General features: G+C 46.5%; 1 protein-coding gene across 1 annotated transcript in view; it reads right to left on the reverse strand.

Moving 5' to 3' along the window:
- Positions 1–529: 529 nt before the first annotated feature.
- Positions 530–18686, reverse strand: part of LOC144695537 (epithelial discoidin domain-containing receptor 1-like) — a 73745-nt gene continuing 55588 nt past the window's right edge. The window contains exons 4-9 of the mRNA XM_078566411.1: positions 16133–16377; positions 13600–13727; positions 11380–11577; positions 9630–9864; positions 8023–8172; positions 530–5270 (exon numbers count right to left, since the gene is read on the reverse strand). Coding sequence (XP_078422537.1) covers positions 5130–5270; positions 8023–8172; positions 9630–9864; positions 11380–11577; positions 13600–13727; positions 16133–16377 — 1097 coding nt within the window. The 3' untranslated portion in view covers positions 530–5129. The remainder of the gene's footprint in view (positions 5271–8022; positions 8173–9629; positions 9865–11379; positions 11578–13599; positions 13728–16132; positions 16378–18686) is intronic.

Genomic DNA, 18686 nt, shown 5'->3' on the forward strand with positions numbered 1-18686 from the left:
GTCCATTTTTATATTACGTGCTAGTTTACAGTCAAAGCTTATTTTCTCCTTCTATTTCTTTTTAGTCATCTTTTGTTGGTTTTTAAACAAAAAACTTTTGAAATGTAGTCACTGTTGTAATATAGGGAACACAGGAGCCAATTTGCACAGAGCATGCTCCCACAGACAGCAATGCGATAATGAGCTAATAATCTGTTCTTTTAGCGATGTTGGTTGAGGGATAAATATTGGTCAAACTCTCCTATTCGTCATGCTGTGGGACTTCTTCTGTCCGCCTGAAATGGCAGACGGTGGGTGCGTTGGGGGAGTGGGGCGGGGGGTGGTCTCGCTTTGACATCTCATTTGAAAGATGGCAAGTCCCACAATGCAGCATTAACTCAGTGCTGCACTGGGATTGTCAGCTTGAGATGTTTTTGCGTTTGTGCCCAAGTCTCCGGAGTGGGATTTGATCCAACAACCATCTGGCTTAAAAACAAAAGTTCTACACACTGAGCCACGACAGACACCAAGAAAGGGGCAGTTAATAACACAATCTCCAAGCATCTTTTATTTTCAATAGTCAAAGGAGACTTTATTACAAACGTCTAAAAAAAATGCAAGCATGAGTAGGACCTACAGAGAAGCTCCAAAGTGATTTCATATATATTACCGTAAAAATCTCTTTGTAAAATATGTACACATCCTCAACAAAACAGTTTGAATCCAGCGTAAGACAAAAGGATTAAGGGGAAAAAAAATTCTCCATCAACATCTCACAATAATCAACATCTGTTAAACATCTACGCTACACAAATATTTACTCACCGTCAATAACTTTTAACATCCGGATTACCAGCTACTCTTTACATGATTTAAGAACACTTCCACCAAGTTCCTATCTTCCAGGTCAAATGTCTAAGGTCAAATATCTAAGGTTTAATTTGATCAGTAGTTGAGTTCATAGATAGTTCAATACAACCTGTCAAAGCAGTATTGAAGGTCTAAAACTTTAGAAACGATAACTGTTACACAAACAGGGCAAAGTATTTAAAGCACTGCATTTACTGATGAAAGGTGGCGAAGGAATCAGTATTTACAAAGCAGCAGAAGTCCTGCCCAACAACAGGGTTTTAAGTATCTCCCAACCAATACCTTGTACCAGTGGTTTCCATAAGGACAATTTTAAGCGAGCGTCAGCCTCCCTTTCTCTAATCCGCCCCATTTTATTTTCCACTGAGGCAAATGTAAAGGAAAATTTAAAAAAAGGACAGGGGAATGTAGGAACGGGAGGAGGCCATTTAGCACCTTCCCTCCCGAGCCTGTTCTGCCATTCAGTGAGATCATAACTGACATGCGTCTTGACTCTATCTACCTTCCTTGGCTCCATTCACCTTGGCTAGCAAAAATCTAGCGACTGCAGATGTTAAATAATTAACGGAGAAGTGCTTCCTGCCTTCTCTCCTGAATGGCCTAGCTCAGATTTTAAGGCTATGTCGCCTCGTCCTGGACTCCCCCACCACTGAAAAAACTCTCTCAATCTACCCTGTCTATTCTTTTCAAAATTCTAAAAACCTTACTCAAATTTCCCCTTTACCTGCTATATCCCAGTATAAAAGCCTAGTTTATGGATCTTCAAGTGGGATGGGGGTGTTGTTGACCTAATTCCCTCGGTTTCCCATTTGGTTAAAATTGCTTCCTGTCAGATACCTGGAGTTGCCTTAAGGTAAATAGTCGCTTTTGTAAAATATTATCTGAACTAAGGGCTTAGGATGAGGGAAACTCTCAAAAGTAATTGTGCATCATTCTCGATTCCCCACATTGACATTGGCTGGTTGCTTATCCGCACTGACGCAGAAAGTCCTGGAGCAAACAAAGATACAAGACCATTGGCAGGCGGGCATGACAGAGAGGTTTTAAATTGCTCCACGAGCCAGCAAAAACATGATGGGCAGAATGGCCGCTTTTTATTTATTCATTCAAGGGATGTGGAGAGCGCTGGCGATGCAACCCTTTTATTGCCTATCCCTATTTACCCTTGAAAAGTTGATGAATGAGTGGCTTGCTAGCCCATTACAGGGGGCAGTTAAAAGTCAACCACATTGCTGTGGGTCTGGAGTCACATGGAGGCCAGGCCGGATAAGGACGGCAGATTCCCTTCCCCAAAGGGCACGAGTCAACCGGACAGGTTTTTACAACAATCCGATAATTTCATGGCCACCATTGCTGATCCTAACGTTTTACTCCAGATTTATTTAATTAACTGAATTCAAAATCACAAACTGCCACAGCGTGATCTGAACTCCCATTTCTGAATTATTAATCCAGTCTGGACTACTAATCCAGTAACATAACTACTACATTATTGCACACTGAAACTGTGCTGCAGGCGTCTGTGTGTCTTATAGTGTGTGTGCTTATTTGAAAGGCTCCCCCATCTTGCAAGAAGGCACGAATAACATCTGCCTCTTACAATGTGTTGGATACAATGAACAGATTTTTTAATTCGTCTTTAGTTTTTCCCTTTTGCCTGGTGTCCATTTTGAGTTATTCTCCTCAGGGTAGCATCACTTTTTGTGACAAAAAGAACAACAGGAGACATCTTATCCAATTATGTATACATATGCACGTGTAGGTATTTAAGTCTTCAATTCAATGATACCAATGGTTGGTCTAGCCCACAGCGAAGCAGAGAGAAGGCTGGTGGCCACACTAAAATAAATGAGCTCACGCCACCATTGAAATGGTGGGGAGAGGAGGAATCCCAACACGAGCATATACCCTAATGTTGTTTCTAGCCCATAGGTTGTAATTAATGGGAATAAGGCAAAGCTAGACAAGCACAGGAAGCAGAAAGGAATTGAAGGTTATGCCAATAGAGTGAGATGAAGAATGGTTGGAGGAGGTTCGTGTGGACCATTGGGGGAGCATGGACCAATTGGACTGAATGGCCTGTTTCTGTGCGACTCAAAGTAAGTCTATACAACTCTGAATGGTAAACAGCGTGAGAAAGCAGAAGGAACAGTGAAGTGCTCTTATCATTTAGAGAAAAGAAACAGCCGCAGCCAGCAATTCAAACTGCAAGTTGGAAAATTGCATTTCAATGTAACCTTCAACCTAATGTGATGAATGATAATTTTAACCCGAGTTGCCACAGGGGAAACCCACGAATCTCTGTCACCTTCAGTGGGGACTAAAATTGAGTGGATCATAAAACCAGGGATTCCTAAATCCCTCCCCCCTCCAATTAAACCAGCTGCCCACTTCAAGAAACGGCCCATGAGATTGGTGACAGCAGCCAGTGCTTTGTTTCGCTTCAGACTGCCAATCATGTTTTCAGGCTTAGCTTAACAGCAAGAAAAGGCTAAAGGGATTGGGATAGCTCGACAATGAAGCACTGGAATAATGGAAACAATGCTACGTACAATTTGCAATTTAAACTCTGTGGTCGTCTTTATATTTAGTAGTCAGATGTTTGATCAGTAGTTAGTCTACAACTAGTAACTGGTCGGATGCTTTCAACATTGGAGCCAGCCCTCTCAGTAGTTTGGTAGCTCTCATCGATATTGTCAGGGCTCCTCCTGTTGAAGGCAACCTCGCATTAATGGGCCAGGCCTATCACAGTCTACCAGCTTTTCCAGCTCCCGAATCAATTATTACGCAGTCTACTGGCTATTTGAGTTTGGCACTTTACCACAAGGTGACTTGCCCAAATTCATGCCTGTGTCTTCCGCACCAAGAGCAGTAACTACGTAAATGCTAAGAAAATAAATCACCAGCCGGTTCATTTTGTGCACAACAAATGAAACTGTGCCCAAAGCAGTGGCTGGAGCTCTGACTAGTTATACAACAGCCATTCGAAAAGTTCCTCCACCGATTTGTACAACTGCCTTTCAATGCTTAATAGTGAGCTCCATCGCAATCTGATGATTGAAGAGTCACTGATTAGAGAATCGCCCATCTTTTTAATAACAAACTCCAGGGTCTTGAAACTGTCCTCATTATGGGGTGGCGGTCGTCATTTTACAGTAGTCCAGCATTGGCCCAGAAAGGGAAACCAATGCTGCATGTATTCCGTAACCCAACAGAAACTCATCCTGGTGGTCTCCATGGGGGCTGGGTGGGGGAAATCTGTACTTCAGTAGTTGCATTTCTAGTTAAACTGGGCTCGCAAAGCAGATAATGCTTGACAGAGCTGCACCTACAATCCAATTATTTTTCCACTTGTGATCGTAGTAAACATATAACAGTAATTTTCTCTCTCATTCTGATACACGGGCGCACATACTCTTGATCTCCTATCCATTGAGTTTGAATGGTTGGACAATGTGTCCCATTCTGCCTTGCTTTCTCTGTCCATTAACATACATACACACACACACACACACACAAACACACAGCACGTGCTGCTGGCACATATTTTCTCTCTATGCCATGTATCCATATTTCCTCTAACGGTCACTTGTACTGTAGTAGTCAAAAAGAAAAATTCGGAGTCACAGTAATACAACGTGTTCAAGGCTCGAGAAAGGAGAGATGGCGGTGCAAAAAAAAAAAAATCGTTCCACCAAGGACCACGCCTTAAACCGGTGTGAAGTCGAGATGAAAAGCATTACGAGCTGCAAGGAGAGAGATGTTGTGGAACATTCTCGCCCGTCCTAAAGTTTCAAATTCCAGTGTTTCCCCAAGAAGGCGGGATCGCCAGTTGCGATAATCCCTCAGCAGGCATTTACCCTGCCTTCCCCAGGCTATAGCTGGAGAAAACTGTCTCCCGAGCTTAATTTAGCAGATTATCGATAGGTCAGCGGGAGTAGGGGGAGGGGTTAAAACAGCAGATCCGAGGCGATAATCGTAGGCAGATGTATCAGCAGTCCTGGAATCTATAAGTCGACTCTGGGAAGCAACATGAATTGTGATGAGGCTAAGTGCATAGGTTTGAGTTTCGCTCAAGTTCCATTCGGATGGCTACGTCAGAACTAAAGAAAAGTGACCTGCAAACGCCAGAGGCTTTCTCCTTCCCCAGCCCCCAGAAGAAAATTCTAGAAGCATTGCTGGCCTCCACCCCCCAACCGAAAGACCCTCTTTCTCCATGATCATCTTTTCAACTTGGTCGTCTCAGGGATTGTCTCTCTCGGCACCCATCGGAAGTCCCCTTACACCATATTCGTTGCGTCCTCCGTTAGGAATTGGTGGATCTGCTGAAACGTCGGTCGATCTTTCGAATCCCGGCACCAGCAACGGACCATAACGTTGTAGAGAGCTTGAGGGCAAATCGGTGGGCAGGGGAGGTAGACCTGCAGGAACACAAGACAGAGGATGAGTGTTGACCTAATTCTCAAAACAGGGAATTGAGGGACATGGGTGGGTGGGTGGGTGGGGGGGGGCAGAGTTGGTGGGTGGTAGGGCGTGGAAAAGTGGAGTCGACGTAAAAGTTCAGCCACTATCTTAACGAATGGTGCAGTAGGCTCGAAGGGCTGAATGGCCTACTCCTGCATCTATTTCTTAAGTTCTTAGGGTACCTGAATGGTCAACACTTCTTCTGTAAGAAGAAGTGAAAGATCCCAAGCTAAATTGACTGACTGACAGGTTCCGAGCGACAGGGGCACTTCTAATGGGGCAGGATTTTGCCTCCACCACTGAATGCCTCCCTTCCCCTCTCCCACTTTGACTATCCAGCCCAGGGTTGGTTTTTCAACAGCCCCTGTGGGCTGTGGACTTGGGAGGCAGAGGCTTGAGTGGGGGGGATGTTTGGGGCCTTGAGCAAACTAGCCTTGACAGCATAAAAATTATTCTTAAACATTTTTTTCCTTGGATGCTGGAGGAATGTGTGCAGTGTAAGAAGTCTCGCGCAGCCCTGCCCTGTCAGCACCCTCCCCCCACTCCTGGATCCCACCAAACAATCAGATTTTTGAGGCCGCAGAGCTGACCACTGGATCTTGGGCCTAACTAGCTAAGCAGGAGGAGAATATTTCAGGACGTGTATTGCTTTTTTTTTTGTAAGTTCCTGTATCAACGGGCAGAATTTTACAGGCTACTGTCGACAGGTCTGCAGAAGGTGGGTGGGGTTCCCGCTGTCTACGTGCCACTCCCTGACCCGTCACAAATTTTACAGGGGTGCGGGTGCGGCCTGCCCTTGCCCAGCTGACGTCCTTATGCGGCTGCGATTTTGAGGCTGGCAGGGGGAGGCCAAGGAGTGGGTGGGGGTAGGTGCAGCAAGTTATTCTGCTTGGGCCTTGGGCAGAAAAAGAGGGGGTACCTCTTTCATGGGCTCCCTTTCCTGATTGGGCCTTTTGAACATGACCCTGCAACCCCTCCCCGCCCCCTCCCCTCCTGTCCCTGACACAAGAACCCCCCCCCGACCTCTCCAGAATTACCTTTGCCCTCGGATCCTGGTTCCTAGAATCTGGGGGCTGCCTGTAGTCCCAGCAGTGGCCACCCCTCCCAGTGGCGCTGCTGGGACTACAGAGTTGCCGGCCAATCAGACTGCAGGACCTCCTCCCGGGTGAGGGGCGGAAGACCTGTCTCTAGCCTTTCGGATGTGGGACAGCTGACGTTGGCGGGGAAGCGTTCCCCACCAAATTTTCCGAAAATTCCTGCCCAATGATTTCAATCACCCCCCCCACCAAACTGAAATTTGGATCTTTTTGTGGATGAATGGAGTTAAGATATAGATCGGTCAAAATCCAACTGCTCTAGAAAAGGGTAGGGATGACCTTACAGAGATCTAAAATTATGAAGGGGTTTGATAGGTTCAACACAGGGAAAATGTTCCCGCTTGTCAGGGTGGTTGTGGTGGGGGTGGTGCGGTGTTTGGTGGGGCGGAGTCCAGACTGGAGGTCGTAAAATTTAAGGTCATCAAGTATAATTTCAATTGGGAATTCAGGAGGAACTTCTTTACCCAGGCAGTGGTGAGAATACCACAAGGGGTAGTTGAGTGAGCAGCACAGAAGCACATTTAAGGGGAATTTAGAGAAGCACATGAGGGAGAAGAGATATAGGATCATGGAATCATACATCTGTTACTGTACAGGAGGAGGCCATTCAGCCCTTTGAGCCCCTGCTGACTTTCTGTAGGAATAATTTAGTTAGTCCCAGCCCTGCCCTTCCTTGTAGCCCATTTTCTCTCTTCAGGTCCTTATCCAATTCCCTTTTGAAAGTCAGAGACCCAGGGTAATGCTCTGGGGACCCAGGCTCGAATCCCACCATGGCAGATGGTGAAATTTGAATTCAATAAAAATCTGGCATTAAAAGTCTGATGGTGACCACAAAACCATTGCTGATTGTCATAAAAACCCATCTGGTTCACTAATGTCCTTTAGGGAAGGAAATCCACTGTCCTTACCTGGTCTGGCCTACATGTGACTCCAGACCCACAGAAATGTGGTTCACTTTTTAAAAAGCCCTCTGAACAAGGGCAATTAGGGGTGGGCAAGAAATGCTGGCTTAGCCAGCGACGCCAACATCCCATGACCGAATTTAAAAAAGCCACGATTGAATCTGCCTCCACCACACGCTCAGGCAGTGCCTTCCAGATCCTAACCACTTCCCTGCATTTAGGAAAGTTTTTCCTTGTGTCCCTTCTGGCGCTTTTGTTATTCATCTTAAATCTGCACCCTCTGGTTCTCCACCCTTACGCTGATGGGAACAGTTTCTCCTCATCTACTCAGTCTGGGCCCCTCATGATTTTCAACAGTTCTATCAAATATCCCGCCTTGTCTTCTGTGAGGAGAACAACCCCAGCTTCTCCAATCCATTGCTGTAGCCAAAGATCCTCATTCCTGAAACCATTCTCGTACATCTTTTCTTCACACTCTCTAAAGTCTCCATATCCTTCCTAAAGTGCGGTGCCCAGGATTTCTAATAGGCCGGGATGACGTAGGCCGGGAGGGGGCGTGTGTGCAACACAAACTCCGGCATGGGTCAGCTGGGCCAAATAAAAAAAGAGCGGTTTCCATGCTGTAAGCGTCTTATGCAATGGTTTTGAGGGGATGAATTGGCTACTCTCCTTTCTATTCTCCCCTCCAAAACCCCTTTCCTTAGTGTTACCTGTTTGCCCTGCTCCCTGAAGAACTCGCCAGCGTTCTCAATGACCAGTTCGTCTGTTAGGTGGTAGTAGGGCTGTTCCTTACACAGCATTAGGATCTCCCACAAGGTGACGCCAAACGCCCAGACGTCACTGCCAGTGGTGAATTTTCCCTGCAAGGTGAAGGGAATCACAAGTGGAAAATGAGCATCTCCCTCCCATCGACAGCATTGCACCGCGTGTACAAATGACAGCAACTCAAGATATTCATTCGGGTTCTGCTGGGCAACGTGCGTAATTCAGAGCAATAAATCTGATCGGGTCAAATTCTGCTGGGAGAAATTAATGGCCCAGTTCGCACATCAACCAACGCGTTCAGAGGACAGTGGGATAAGATGCGAGTTATAAATCTTCAAAACTTGCTGGCTGATTTATGCTGTTTTGCCCATTGCTTTACACAAATGGTTTCTCGCCCTCAACCTGCCCATTCGTTTTACTAATATTCTGCATTTGCACATGAATTGCCCATCAAATTCATCCTAGAAAGTTATGTACCACCTAAAAGATGCACTGCAGGAATTCACAATGGCTCCTTAGACATCACCTTCCAAACCCTCAACCACTACCATATAGAAGGACAAGGGCAGCAGATAGATGGGAACACCACCACCTGGAAGTTCCCCTCCAAGTCACTCACCATCCTGACTTGGAAATATATCGCCGTTCCTTCACTGTCACTGGGTCAAAATCCTGAAATTCCCTCCCTAACAGCACTGCGGGTGTACCTACACCACAGGGACTGCAGCGGTTCAAGAAGGCAGCTCACCACCACCTTCTCAAGGGCAAATAGGGATGGACAATAAATGCTGGCCCAGCCAGCGAAGCCCGCATCCCCTGAATGAATTTTTTTAAAATTAAGAGCGTAAGTACCTTTTTTTTTGGTAGCTATATGACCATTGTTAATGCAACGCCAATCAATATCTCTGGCCCAGAAAGGAACAAATTAAACTATTCAATCTCATTCCTGTTGTTAGAGATGTAAAGAGTTTCAATTTTAAAAATTTTAATCTATTTTCCTACTTTTCCTTTCATTCCCTTTTTTCCCCCTCTCTCAATCCAATCTTCTTTCTCCCTCCTTCCATTTCTCTTTGTGCTCGATTTGACTCGAATACACACCCTAATACATGGGGACACCAAAACCTGCAAGTTTCGCTCCAAGCCACTTGCCTCCTGACTTGGAACTACGTCATCTTTCCTTCGCTGTCGCCGGGTCAAAATCCTGGAACTCTCTAACAGCACTGTGGGTGTTCCTACAACACCTGGACTGCAGCGGTTCAAGAAGGTAGCTCACCACCACCTTCTCAAGGGCAATTAGGAATGGGCAATAAAAATGATGGTTCAGCAGTGGTGCCCACATTCCAAAAAAAAAAACACCCTCTGATAAGATGGAGACAGGTGTGTTTCACCAGCAGCGCGCTCGATCCTGCCAGTTCCCCGATGGACGCGCCAGGGTAAAACTGCTTCCCCGACCCCAACCCCACAAACTCTACATCTCATCTGAAAGACGGGCACCTGGAAAGTAAAGACCAGGCAGGAGGCAACAGTCAATCTCAGCACCGTCACTGCTTACCAGCAGGATGCTTTCCCAAGCCATCCAGCGAATGGGGAGCACGGCCCTCCCCTGGATCCGGTAGTAATCTCCCGCGTACAGGTTCCGGCTCATCCCGAAGTCGGCGATTTTGATGGTGTAGTTCTCACCGACCAGGCAGTTGCGGGTTGCAAGGTCACGGTGCACAAAGTTCATCGAGGCAAGGTACTTCATGCCCGAGGCTATCTGACTGGCCAGGTGCACCAGACTGGGGTAACTGAGAGAGAGAGATATAGAGAGAGAGAGGTACAAAGATGGTGAACTACATTCTTGATTTGAGAAACTATAGAACTGAAAACCAGAGACGTTACGGTAGACCTGTAGGGGCCTTGGTTTGACCGCGCTTGGAGTACAGCGAACAGTTCTGGTCTCCATATTATATAAAAGGATATTGAGGCAGTGGAGAAGGCACACAAAAAAATTTGCTCACCTGATGCCAGGCTGCGAAGTCATAACTATTGGGCAGAAGAATTTTTTTTCTCTCTCAACCTGAACCTTTGGAACTCTCTTCCCCAGGGAGTGGCGGAGGGCAGGGCCATTGAATATTTCTAAGGCAAAGGTTATTGGAGGGGTAGGTGGAAAAGTGGAGACGGGGCCACAGTCAGATCAGCCATGATCTTATTGAATGGTGAAGCAGGCTCGAGGGGCTGAATGGCCTACTCCTGTTCCTAATTCGTATGTTTGTAGGAAGAAAGAAAGAATGAGGGAAGAAAGGGGAGAGCTTGCACTTATATGACATCTTCCATGATCTCAGGTGGTCCCAAAGTGCTTTACTGTCAATAAAGTACTTTCCTGAAGTGCAGTCGCTGTTGTAATTTAAGAAAAGTGGCAGCCAATTTCTGCACAGCAAGATCCCACAACCAGCAAGGCGTTAATCGACCAAGGGTTATCCGTTTCAGCAATGTAGTTTGAGTGATCAATCTTGTGCAGAATGCCGGGGAAGAGCTTTCTCATGTGCTTCTTTGAAATTGTGGCCTTTGCGATCTTTTACATCCACTCGGGACAGCAGACAAGGGCCCCGGTTTAACGTCACATGTGAAAGGCATCATCTTCTGAGAGTGCCAGGGCTCCCTCTGGAAATTCAGGACATGAGCATCAGAGTATCTGGAGTATCAGCCTCGATTCGAGCTCACACCTCTGGCACGGGAATTGAACCCGCCACCTCTTGACTAGGAGGCAAGCGCGCTACCCACTGAGCCATGGGCGCTCATGAAAAGCTGCTCTACATCCTGGGGTGTTCTCCTTGGAGCAAAAGGAGATTCAGAGGAGACTTGATTGAGGAGTACAAGATTACGATAGGTTTGGATATGGTAGGCAAGGAAAAGCTGTTCCCATTAGTTGAGGGTACAAGGATTAAGGGACACAGGCTTTGGGTTTTGGATCAGGGGAGGTATGTGAGGAAGAACTTTGTTAGGCAGCAGGTGGTAATGACTTGGAACTCTTTGCCTACAAGGATGGTGGAAGCAGGGACGATGAACCATTTTGGAAAGGAAATTGGATGGGCTTTTGAGGGAAATAAACTTGCAGGGGTACGGGAGGGGGGGACACTGACTGGATTGTTTTACAAGAGAGCCGGCCTGGAGACGATGAGCCGAATGGCGTTCTTTTGTGTCATAATGACTCAGATAAATAACTGCACAAAAAGCAAGGCTGCTCAACAAGCTAAAGGGTTACAATGCCGCTTTTGAGCGACAGGAGTGCTCGTTTCTCCTTTGCTGCTATTGGTTCTAACCTGATACTCGGGACGTCGCTTGCACCAGCAATCTTTTCCTCCAGCTCATGATTGGCTAGGAACTGGTTGAGGTCTCCATTCTCCATGTACTCTGTAATCATGCAGAGCGGATCATCACGTACGCACACACCCAGCAAGCGAATAATGTTGGGATCCTTAAGCCGCGACATGATCTTCACCTCCTTTAGGAAGTCGTTCCTGTAGGCAGAGGGGTAAAGGTCAAACACGGAGCAATCGCTCGTCACCCGGACTACATCTTAGTGGCTCTGTACACGGCAACAACAAAAACAACAACAACAACAGGCATTTACGTAACACCTTTAGCATCGCAAAACATCTCAAGGCATTTCACAGGGGAGGTAAACAAACAACAATTTGACACCGAGCCACATAAGGAGATATTTGCACTGGTGACCAGTTTGGTTGAAGAGGTGGAGTTTAAGGAGGACCTTAAAAGGAGGAGAGAGGGAGGGAGGTAATTCCAGAGTTTGGGCCTAGACAGCTAAAAACATGTCTGAAGAGACCAAAATTAGAGGGGCGCAGATATCTCGGAGCATTTTGGGGCTGGAGCAGATTACAGATATTTGGCGGGGCTTTGCAAAACCAGGATAAGAATTTTATATGGATTGGGAGCCAATGCAGGCCAGTGAGCACAGAGGATGATGGGTGAATGGGGCTTGATGTGAGTTAGGAGACAAGTATATTTTGGGAGGGCAAGGGAATACTCAATAAGCGGGAGGATATTGAGAGGGGTCGAGGAAGTGAGAGACCTTGGAGGACATGTCGACGAATCCCTGAAGGTGGCAGGACAGGTGGATAAGGTGGTAAAGAAAGCATATGGAACGCTTTCCTTTATTCGGACGAGATATAGAATACATAAGCAGGAATTTAATATTGGAACTGCATAAAACGCTGGTTAGGCTACAACTGACGTTTTGTGTACAGTTCTGGCCACCACATCACAGGAAGGACATAATTGCACTGGAGGAAGTACAGAGGAGATTTACAAGAATATAAGCAAAATACTGCGAATGCTGGAAATCTGAAACAAAAACAGGAAATGCTGGAAAAACGCAGCAGGTCTAACAGCATCAGATTTACAAGAATGCTGTCAGAGCTTGAACATTGCAGCTACGAGGCAAGATTAGGCAAACTAGAGTTGTTTTCCTTAGAACAGAGGAGGCTGAGGGGTGACTTGATTGAGGTGTACAAAATTATGAGGGGCCTAGATAGAGTAGACAGGAAAGCCTTGCTTCCCCTAGCAGAGAAGTCAATTACCAGGGGGCACAGATTTAAGGTGATTGGTAGAAGGATTAGAGGAGATATTAGGAAAAACCTTTTTTCACCCAGAGGGTGGTAGGTGCCTGGAATTCACTGCCTAGATTGGTGGTAAAAGGTACCTAAATCTGCACCTGAATTGCTGTAACCTGCAAGGCCACGGACGGGGTGCTGGAAGGTGGGGTTAGAATGGGCGGCTAGTTTTATTTCAGCTGGCACAGACACGATGGGTTGAATGGCCTCCTTCTGTGCCATATGTTTTCTATGGTTTGTATGGGTGGCAGAGTTTTAGATGAGCTCAGGTTTACAGAGGTTAGAAGGTGGGACATTGGCAGTCTTGGTGATTGAGAGAATATGGGGTTGGAAGTTTAGTAAGGGTCAACTCTTCAAGGCGAACATGCCAAATGCAGTTAGGGTTGAAGATGCTGCAATGAAGGTTGAGAAATGTGTGCAGCTGGTTGGAGAGTCAAGGGTAAGACAAATCACTTAAAATTAGGGCAAGACATTTCGAGAGTGAAACTAGGAAACACTTCCGCACACAAAGGGTGGTCGGAGTTTGGAACTCTCTGCCACGAATGGCAATTGATGCTAAGATTGATAGATTCCTGTTATCCAAAAGTATTAAGGGATACTGGGCAAAAATGGGTAGATGGAGTTAGGTCTCAGATCAGCCACGATCTCATGGAATGGCAAAACAGGCTTGAGTGCTAAAAGGACTCCACCTGTTCTGAAGACAACTTTCGTATTTAAATTCAGGAAAGGAGATCACCGCACGGTATTGCTACTGCTCCATCTCCTGGCAGAGAGACTGCTTCAAAATGCATCACACACTCTCACACACACACAAAGGGCTTGCAGAGCTAAAGAGGGTTGAACTGATCCCTCCGAGTTGTGGGCGAAGGGAAGAAAACAAAGAGAGCTTCCAGTGGCCAACTACTCCACCTGGCATTCTTAGTGGCATCCGAGCGCAGCATTTTCACCGCCACCATCAGGGGGCGCCCTTTGCGGATGTTGAGGGGGAATCCCAGGCTCTCCAAATCCTGAGGACTATCCACTTCACACAGGTGAACCTGGAGGAAGATAGGAGAGAGAACATATTGGCTTTAGTGTGTTCCTCCACCACTGACTTCTCAAACGAATCCGGCCAGTTCTGTTCAGGCAGCAAAGTCCAAGCCCTCTATAACCTCTTAATATCAACCACAAGTCTCTGTTGAGAAGCCATGGGTTTTTACAATGCAAAAGGAGGCCATTCGGCCCATTGTGTCCATGGAAGTCTCTCTCCCGCTGCTGTCCTTTCCCCATAGCTCTGCTTATTTTTCCTTTTTAAATATATATCCAATTCCCTTTTTGCCTGCATGCCATTGTAATGTAAAGGTGCTCGGCAGAGCAAGGGCTAACATGGGACTGCAGAATAGCACTGCCCACGGTATGATGTATAGAGTCACATGGTAATAGACTCAGAGAACAGCCTAGAGAGAACACTCTAGAAGCAGCAAGCCTGCATGCCATGTGCCATGCAAGGCAGTGCTAGTGAAAGTCGCCATAATCCCAGAGGACCAGAGGCTGCTGTCTCATTAGAGAGAGACGACTGGTGGTGAGTTTACCCTGAAGGTCACCACACCTGAGGCAAGGGGTGAGGTTGAGAAGGTGGGGCCTTCATGGATGACCTCAGCCGGTATTGGAATTGAACCCGCACTGTTGGCGTCACTGTGCATCACAAACCAGGCCTCCAGCCAACCGAGCTAACCGACCCAAAACAGTAACCTGGGATCTGTAAATAGTTAAAGACTACCAATAAAGGGTTCATTTCTAAACATACAAGTCGCAAGATCTCCTCATTCAGACATCTAAAGAACCCATATTATAACACTCCTCATTTCCTCTGCCGGCTCTTTTGCCAATTATCTTTAATCTGTAGCCTCTGGTTCAGGACCCTCCGATTACTGCAAAATTGGGCAGCGAAGGTTGCGCTCCTGAATTCAGAGCCTGCCCTGCATCCTTTGTTTTAATTTAAATGGAGGGACATCGGGCAGCTTCGATTACTGGCATGGCACTGTCACCCACCATGTCTCTGGGTACGACCTGCCCTAGGGGTAAACACTGAAACCTACGGCAGATGACATTTAATGCAGAGACGTGTAGGAAGAATGAAGAGACACAATACAAACTTAATTGTACAATTTTTAAAGGGGTTGTAGGAACAGGGAGACCTGTGGGTGTACATGCTCAAATCTTTGATGGTGGCAGCACAAATTGATAAAGGCTGTTGATAAAACATACGTTGTCCCTCACAGAGTGGAAAAGCTAGGAAATTAGGCTAAACCTAAAGCAATAGTTAGCCTCAGCTTTCTTTTTATTTATTCTTTCATGGGATGTGGGCGTCGCTGCCAAGACCAGTATTTGTTGCCCATCCCTAATTTTCCTTGAACTGAGTGGCTTGCTAGGCCATTTCAGGAGGCATTTTAAGAGTCAATCGCATCGCTGTGGATCTGGGGTCATGTGTAGGCCAGACAGGTAAGGGTGGCAGATTTCCCTCCCTCAAGGACATTAGTGAACCAGATGGGTTTTTTTTATGACAATCAATGTCATGGTCGCCATTACTGAGGCTGTATCTCAATTCCAGATTTTTAAAATTGAATTTAAATTCCAAATTGAACTTGTGTCCCCAAAGCATTAGCATCTGGATTACTAGTCCACTGACATTACCATTATGCCACCGTCTTCCCCTTCTGGCCACCAGACTTTTGGAAAGACGGCAAGGCCTCGGAGGGCGTGTGAGAAGAGATTTACTGAAATGATACCGGGATGAGTAACTGCAGCTATGCAGAGAGAGACTGGAGAAGTTGGTGTTGTTCTCCTTAGAGCAGAACAGGTTAAGGGGAGATGGAATAGAAGTGTTCAAAAATCATAAAGAATTTTGACAGAGTAACTAAGGAGAAACTGTTGCCAGTGGCAGGAGGTGCTGGTAACCAGAGGACACAAGAGTTATGGCGATTGGCAAAGGACGCGGAAGGCAGGTGAGAAACATTTTTTGACGCAGTGAGAATGCACAGCCTACAAAGGTGGAGGAAGCAGATTCAGTAGTAACTGTCAAGAGGGAACTGAGTGAAGGGTGAACATTTTTGGAGCAAGGGGGAAAGGGTAAGAGAATGAGACCAATTGGACTGCTCTTTCAAAGAGCCAAAGGAACGATGTGCAGAATGGCCTCCTTCTGTGCTTTAGGATTCAGCGAAACCACCGTGCATGGTCATTTTATCATTTTGTGCAGGAGTGACCAGCTCATTATTGACACATTGGAGACCCTCTGCCTAGTTTTACCGAACTACATCCAAGTTACTGTCTGTTGTTTTACAGCTGGCACTTTTGTGTTTGGGATTATTCGAAGTGATCAACAGGCAATAGTTTATTCACTATTCCTTTCATAAAGGCTTCAAATTTGATTAAATATCTCCCTGCCACCATCCCTGTGGCTTACCTCTCCAAACTGCCCCTCCCCCAGTTTCTCTCGGAAAATGAGTCGTTGCCGTGGAAACTCGCCGACGGCGATATCCTTCCCGGCCAGCGCGTCGATGGTGATGGCGGGTACAGCGTAGGTGTTATTCCCTGTTACTCCCTGGAGGTTGATGATGTCCGCCTCGGCATAGTGTGGCACGCTGTTCTGGAACCCTGTTTGGAAGGCCACCTTGGTGAGATCAGGCTCCGCATACTCTCCATTGCATGCTGAAAGTAAAAGGATAGAATGAGGCAGGGGTGGGTGATGTTATGGAGATGGGTTTTTTTATATATGTGTTCATGGGATGTGGGTGTTGCTGGCTAGGCCAGCATTTATTGTTTATCCCTAATTGACCTTGTTCAGAGGGCATTTAAGAGTCAACCACATTGCTATGGAGTCACATGTAGGCCGGACCAGGTAAGAATGGCAGATTTCCTTCCCTAAAGGGCATTAGTGAATCAGATGGGTTCGTACGACAATGGGCAACGGTTTTGTGGTCACCATCAGACTTTTAATTCCAGATTTTCATTGAATTCAAATTTCACCATCTGCCGTGGTGGGATTCAAACCTGGGTCCCTGGATTACCAGTCCAGTGACAATACCACTATGCCACCCCCCTCCCCCTCTGCAACATCACCCGCCTCTGCCTAAGCTCGTCAGCTTCTGAAACCCTCATTTGTGTTTTCATCAACTCCAGGCTCGACTATTCCAGCACACTCCGAGCTGGTCGCCTACATTCTACCCTCCGTAAACCTGCGTCCATCCAAAACTCTGCCGCCCCGCATCTTACCTCGTGCCAAGCCCCAGTCACCCATCACCTCTGTGCTCGGCTGACCCACGTTGGCTCCGGTTAAGCAACACTTGATTTTCAAATTCTAATCCTCATTTTCAAATCCTTGCGTGGCCTTGCCCCTTCCTCATCTCTTTGATCTCTTCCAGCCCCACAATTCTGCGAGATATCGGGGTTTTTCTAATTCTGGCCTCTTAAGCATCCTGAAATTTAACTAGTAGCCGTGCCTTCAGTTGCCTGGGCCCCAGGCTCTGCCACGCCCTCCCTCCACCTCTCGGCCTCTCTACCTCGCTTTCCTCCTTTTAAGGTACTCGTCAAAACCTACCACTTGGAGCAAGTTTTCGGGCACCTGCCTTAATATCTCCTTATGTGGCTCATGTCAAATTTTATTTGGTAACTCTCCAGTGAAGCACTTTGGGATGTTTTAAAAGTGCTATGTAAACACAAGCTGTTGTCAATGTTGAAAAAAAAAAAAATGCTTGTATCTGTATCTGGGTTTTCTGGCCTGGCACACGGAGACACTATTTTCTCCTGTGGAGGGATCCAGAATTATGTAGGATTTTATGTGGAATTTTGCAGCACAGAAACGTCATTCGGCTCAGCTGGTATATGCTGGTGTTTCTGATCAACACGAGCTTCCTCCCACCCCTCTTCATAACCTCTCTCACTACTTCTGACCCTCCCTGTCAAGAGAGGACTTATGGTCAGTGGATAGATGTAGGCTTTCTGAGAGTTCAGACTGTTTCCAATGGCAACGAGTCAAAGCTGATGCTACTGCAGCGGGCAAGAGGTCGTGGAAGGCTTTTCGGAGATTGATCTTGGTGGAATGACGCCGTATTTACAGCGCAGAAATAGGGCATTCATCCCAACGGCTCCGTGCCAGCATTTTATGCTCCACACGAGCCTCGTCCCACCCCTCTTACCTCTGCCTTTTCTGCATTGGGGTAGCATCGTGCAGCGGTTATGTTTCTGGGCTAATGATCCAGAGTCGGGAGTTCAAATCCCACCACAGCAACTGGGTAATTTAAATTCCATTAACGAAATAACTAAATCTGGAACTTAAAAAGCTAATTTCAGTAATGGTGACCATGAAACCACCGGCTGTCATTAAAAACCCATCCAGTGAAGAAAATCTGCTGGCCTTACCCTATCTGGTCCAGATGTGACTCCAGACGTGCAGGAATGTGGTTGACTCTTAAACTGCCTCTGAAATGGTGCAGGAAGCCTCTCAGTAGTATTCACTGTCACCTTCTCAAGGGCAATTAGGGACAGGAAATAAATGCTGGCCTTGCCAGAGATGCTCACAGCCCATGAATGAATAATTTAAAAAAAAAAGCTTGATGTTTATTTCTCTTTCATGTACTTCTCTAACTTCCCCTTAAATGTATCAGTTGGAGAAGAATGAGGGAACGGGATCGTAAAATAAGTACTTGGTCGTTCAGGAGCGAAGTCAAGGACCAATATTCCCACACAACAGAACAGGCGCTTAAAGCAAAAACCCAAATCAAGCTACTTCGGACAAGGAGATGGTGGCATGGTGGTCATGTCACTGGGCTAGCCATCTGAAGGCACAGGCAAATACTCTGGGAACGCAGGCGGAATTAAAATTCAATAAATAAATCTGGAATTATAAAGCTAGTCTCAGTAAGGGTGACCGTGAAACAATTGTTGTAAAAACCCATCTGGTTCATTAATGGCCTTTGGGGAAGGGAACCTGCCATCCTTACCTGGTCTGACCTACATGT

The sequence above is a fragment of the Cetorhinus maximus genome, chromosome 21 (assembly GCF_964194155.1).
Source record: "Cetorhinus maximus chromosome 21, sCetMax3.hap1.1, whole genome shotgun sequence".
Classification (NCBI taxonomy): domain Eukaryota; kingdom Metazoa; phylum Chordata; class Chondrichthyes; order Lamniformes; family Cetorhinidae; genus Cetorhinus; species Cetorhinus maximus.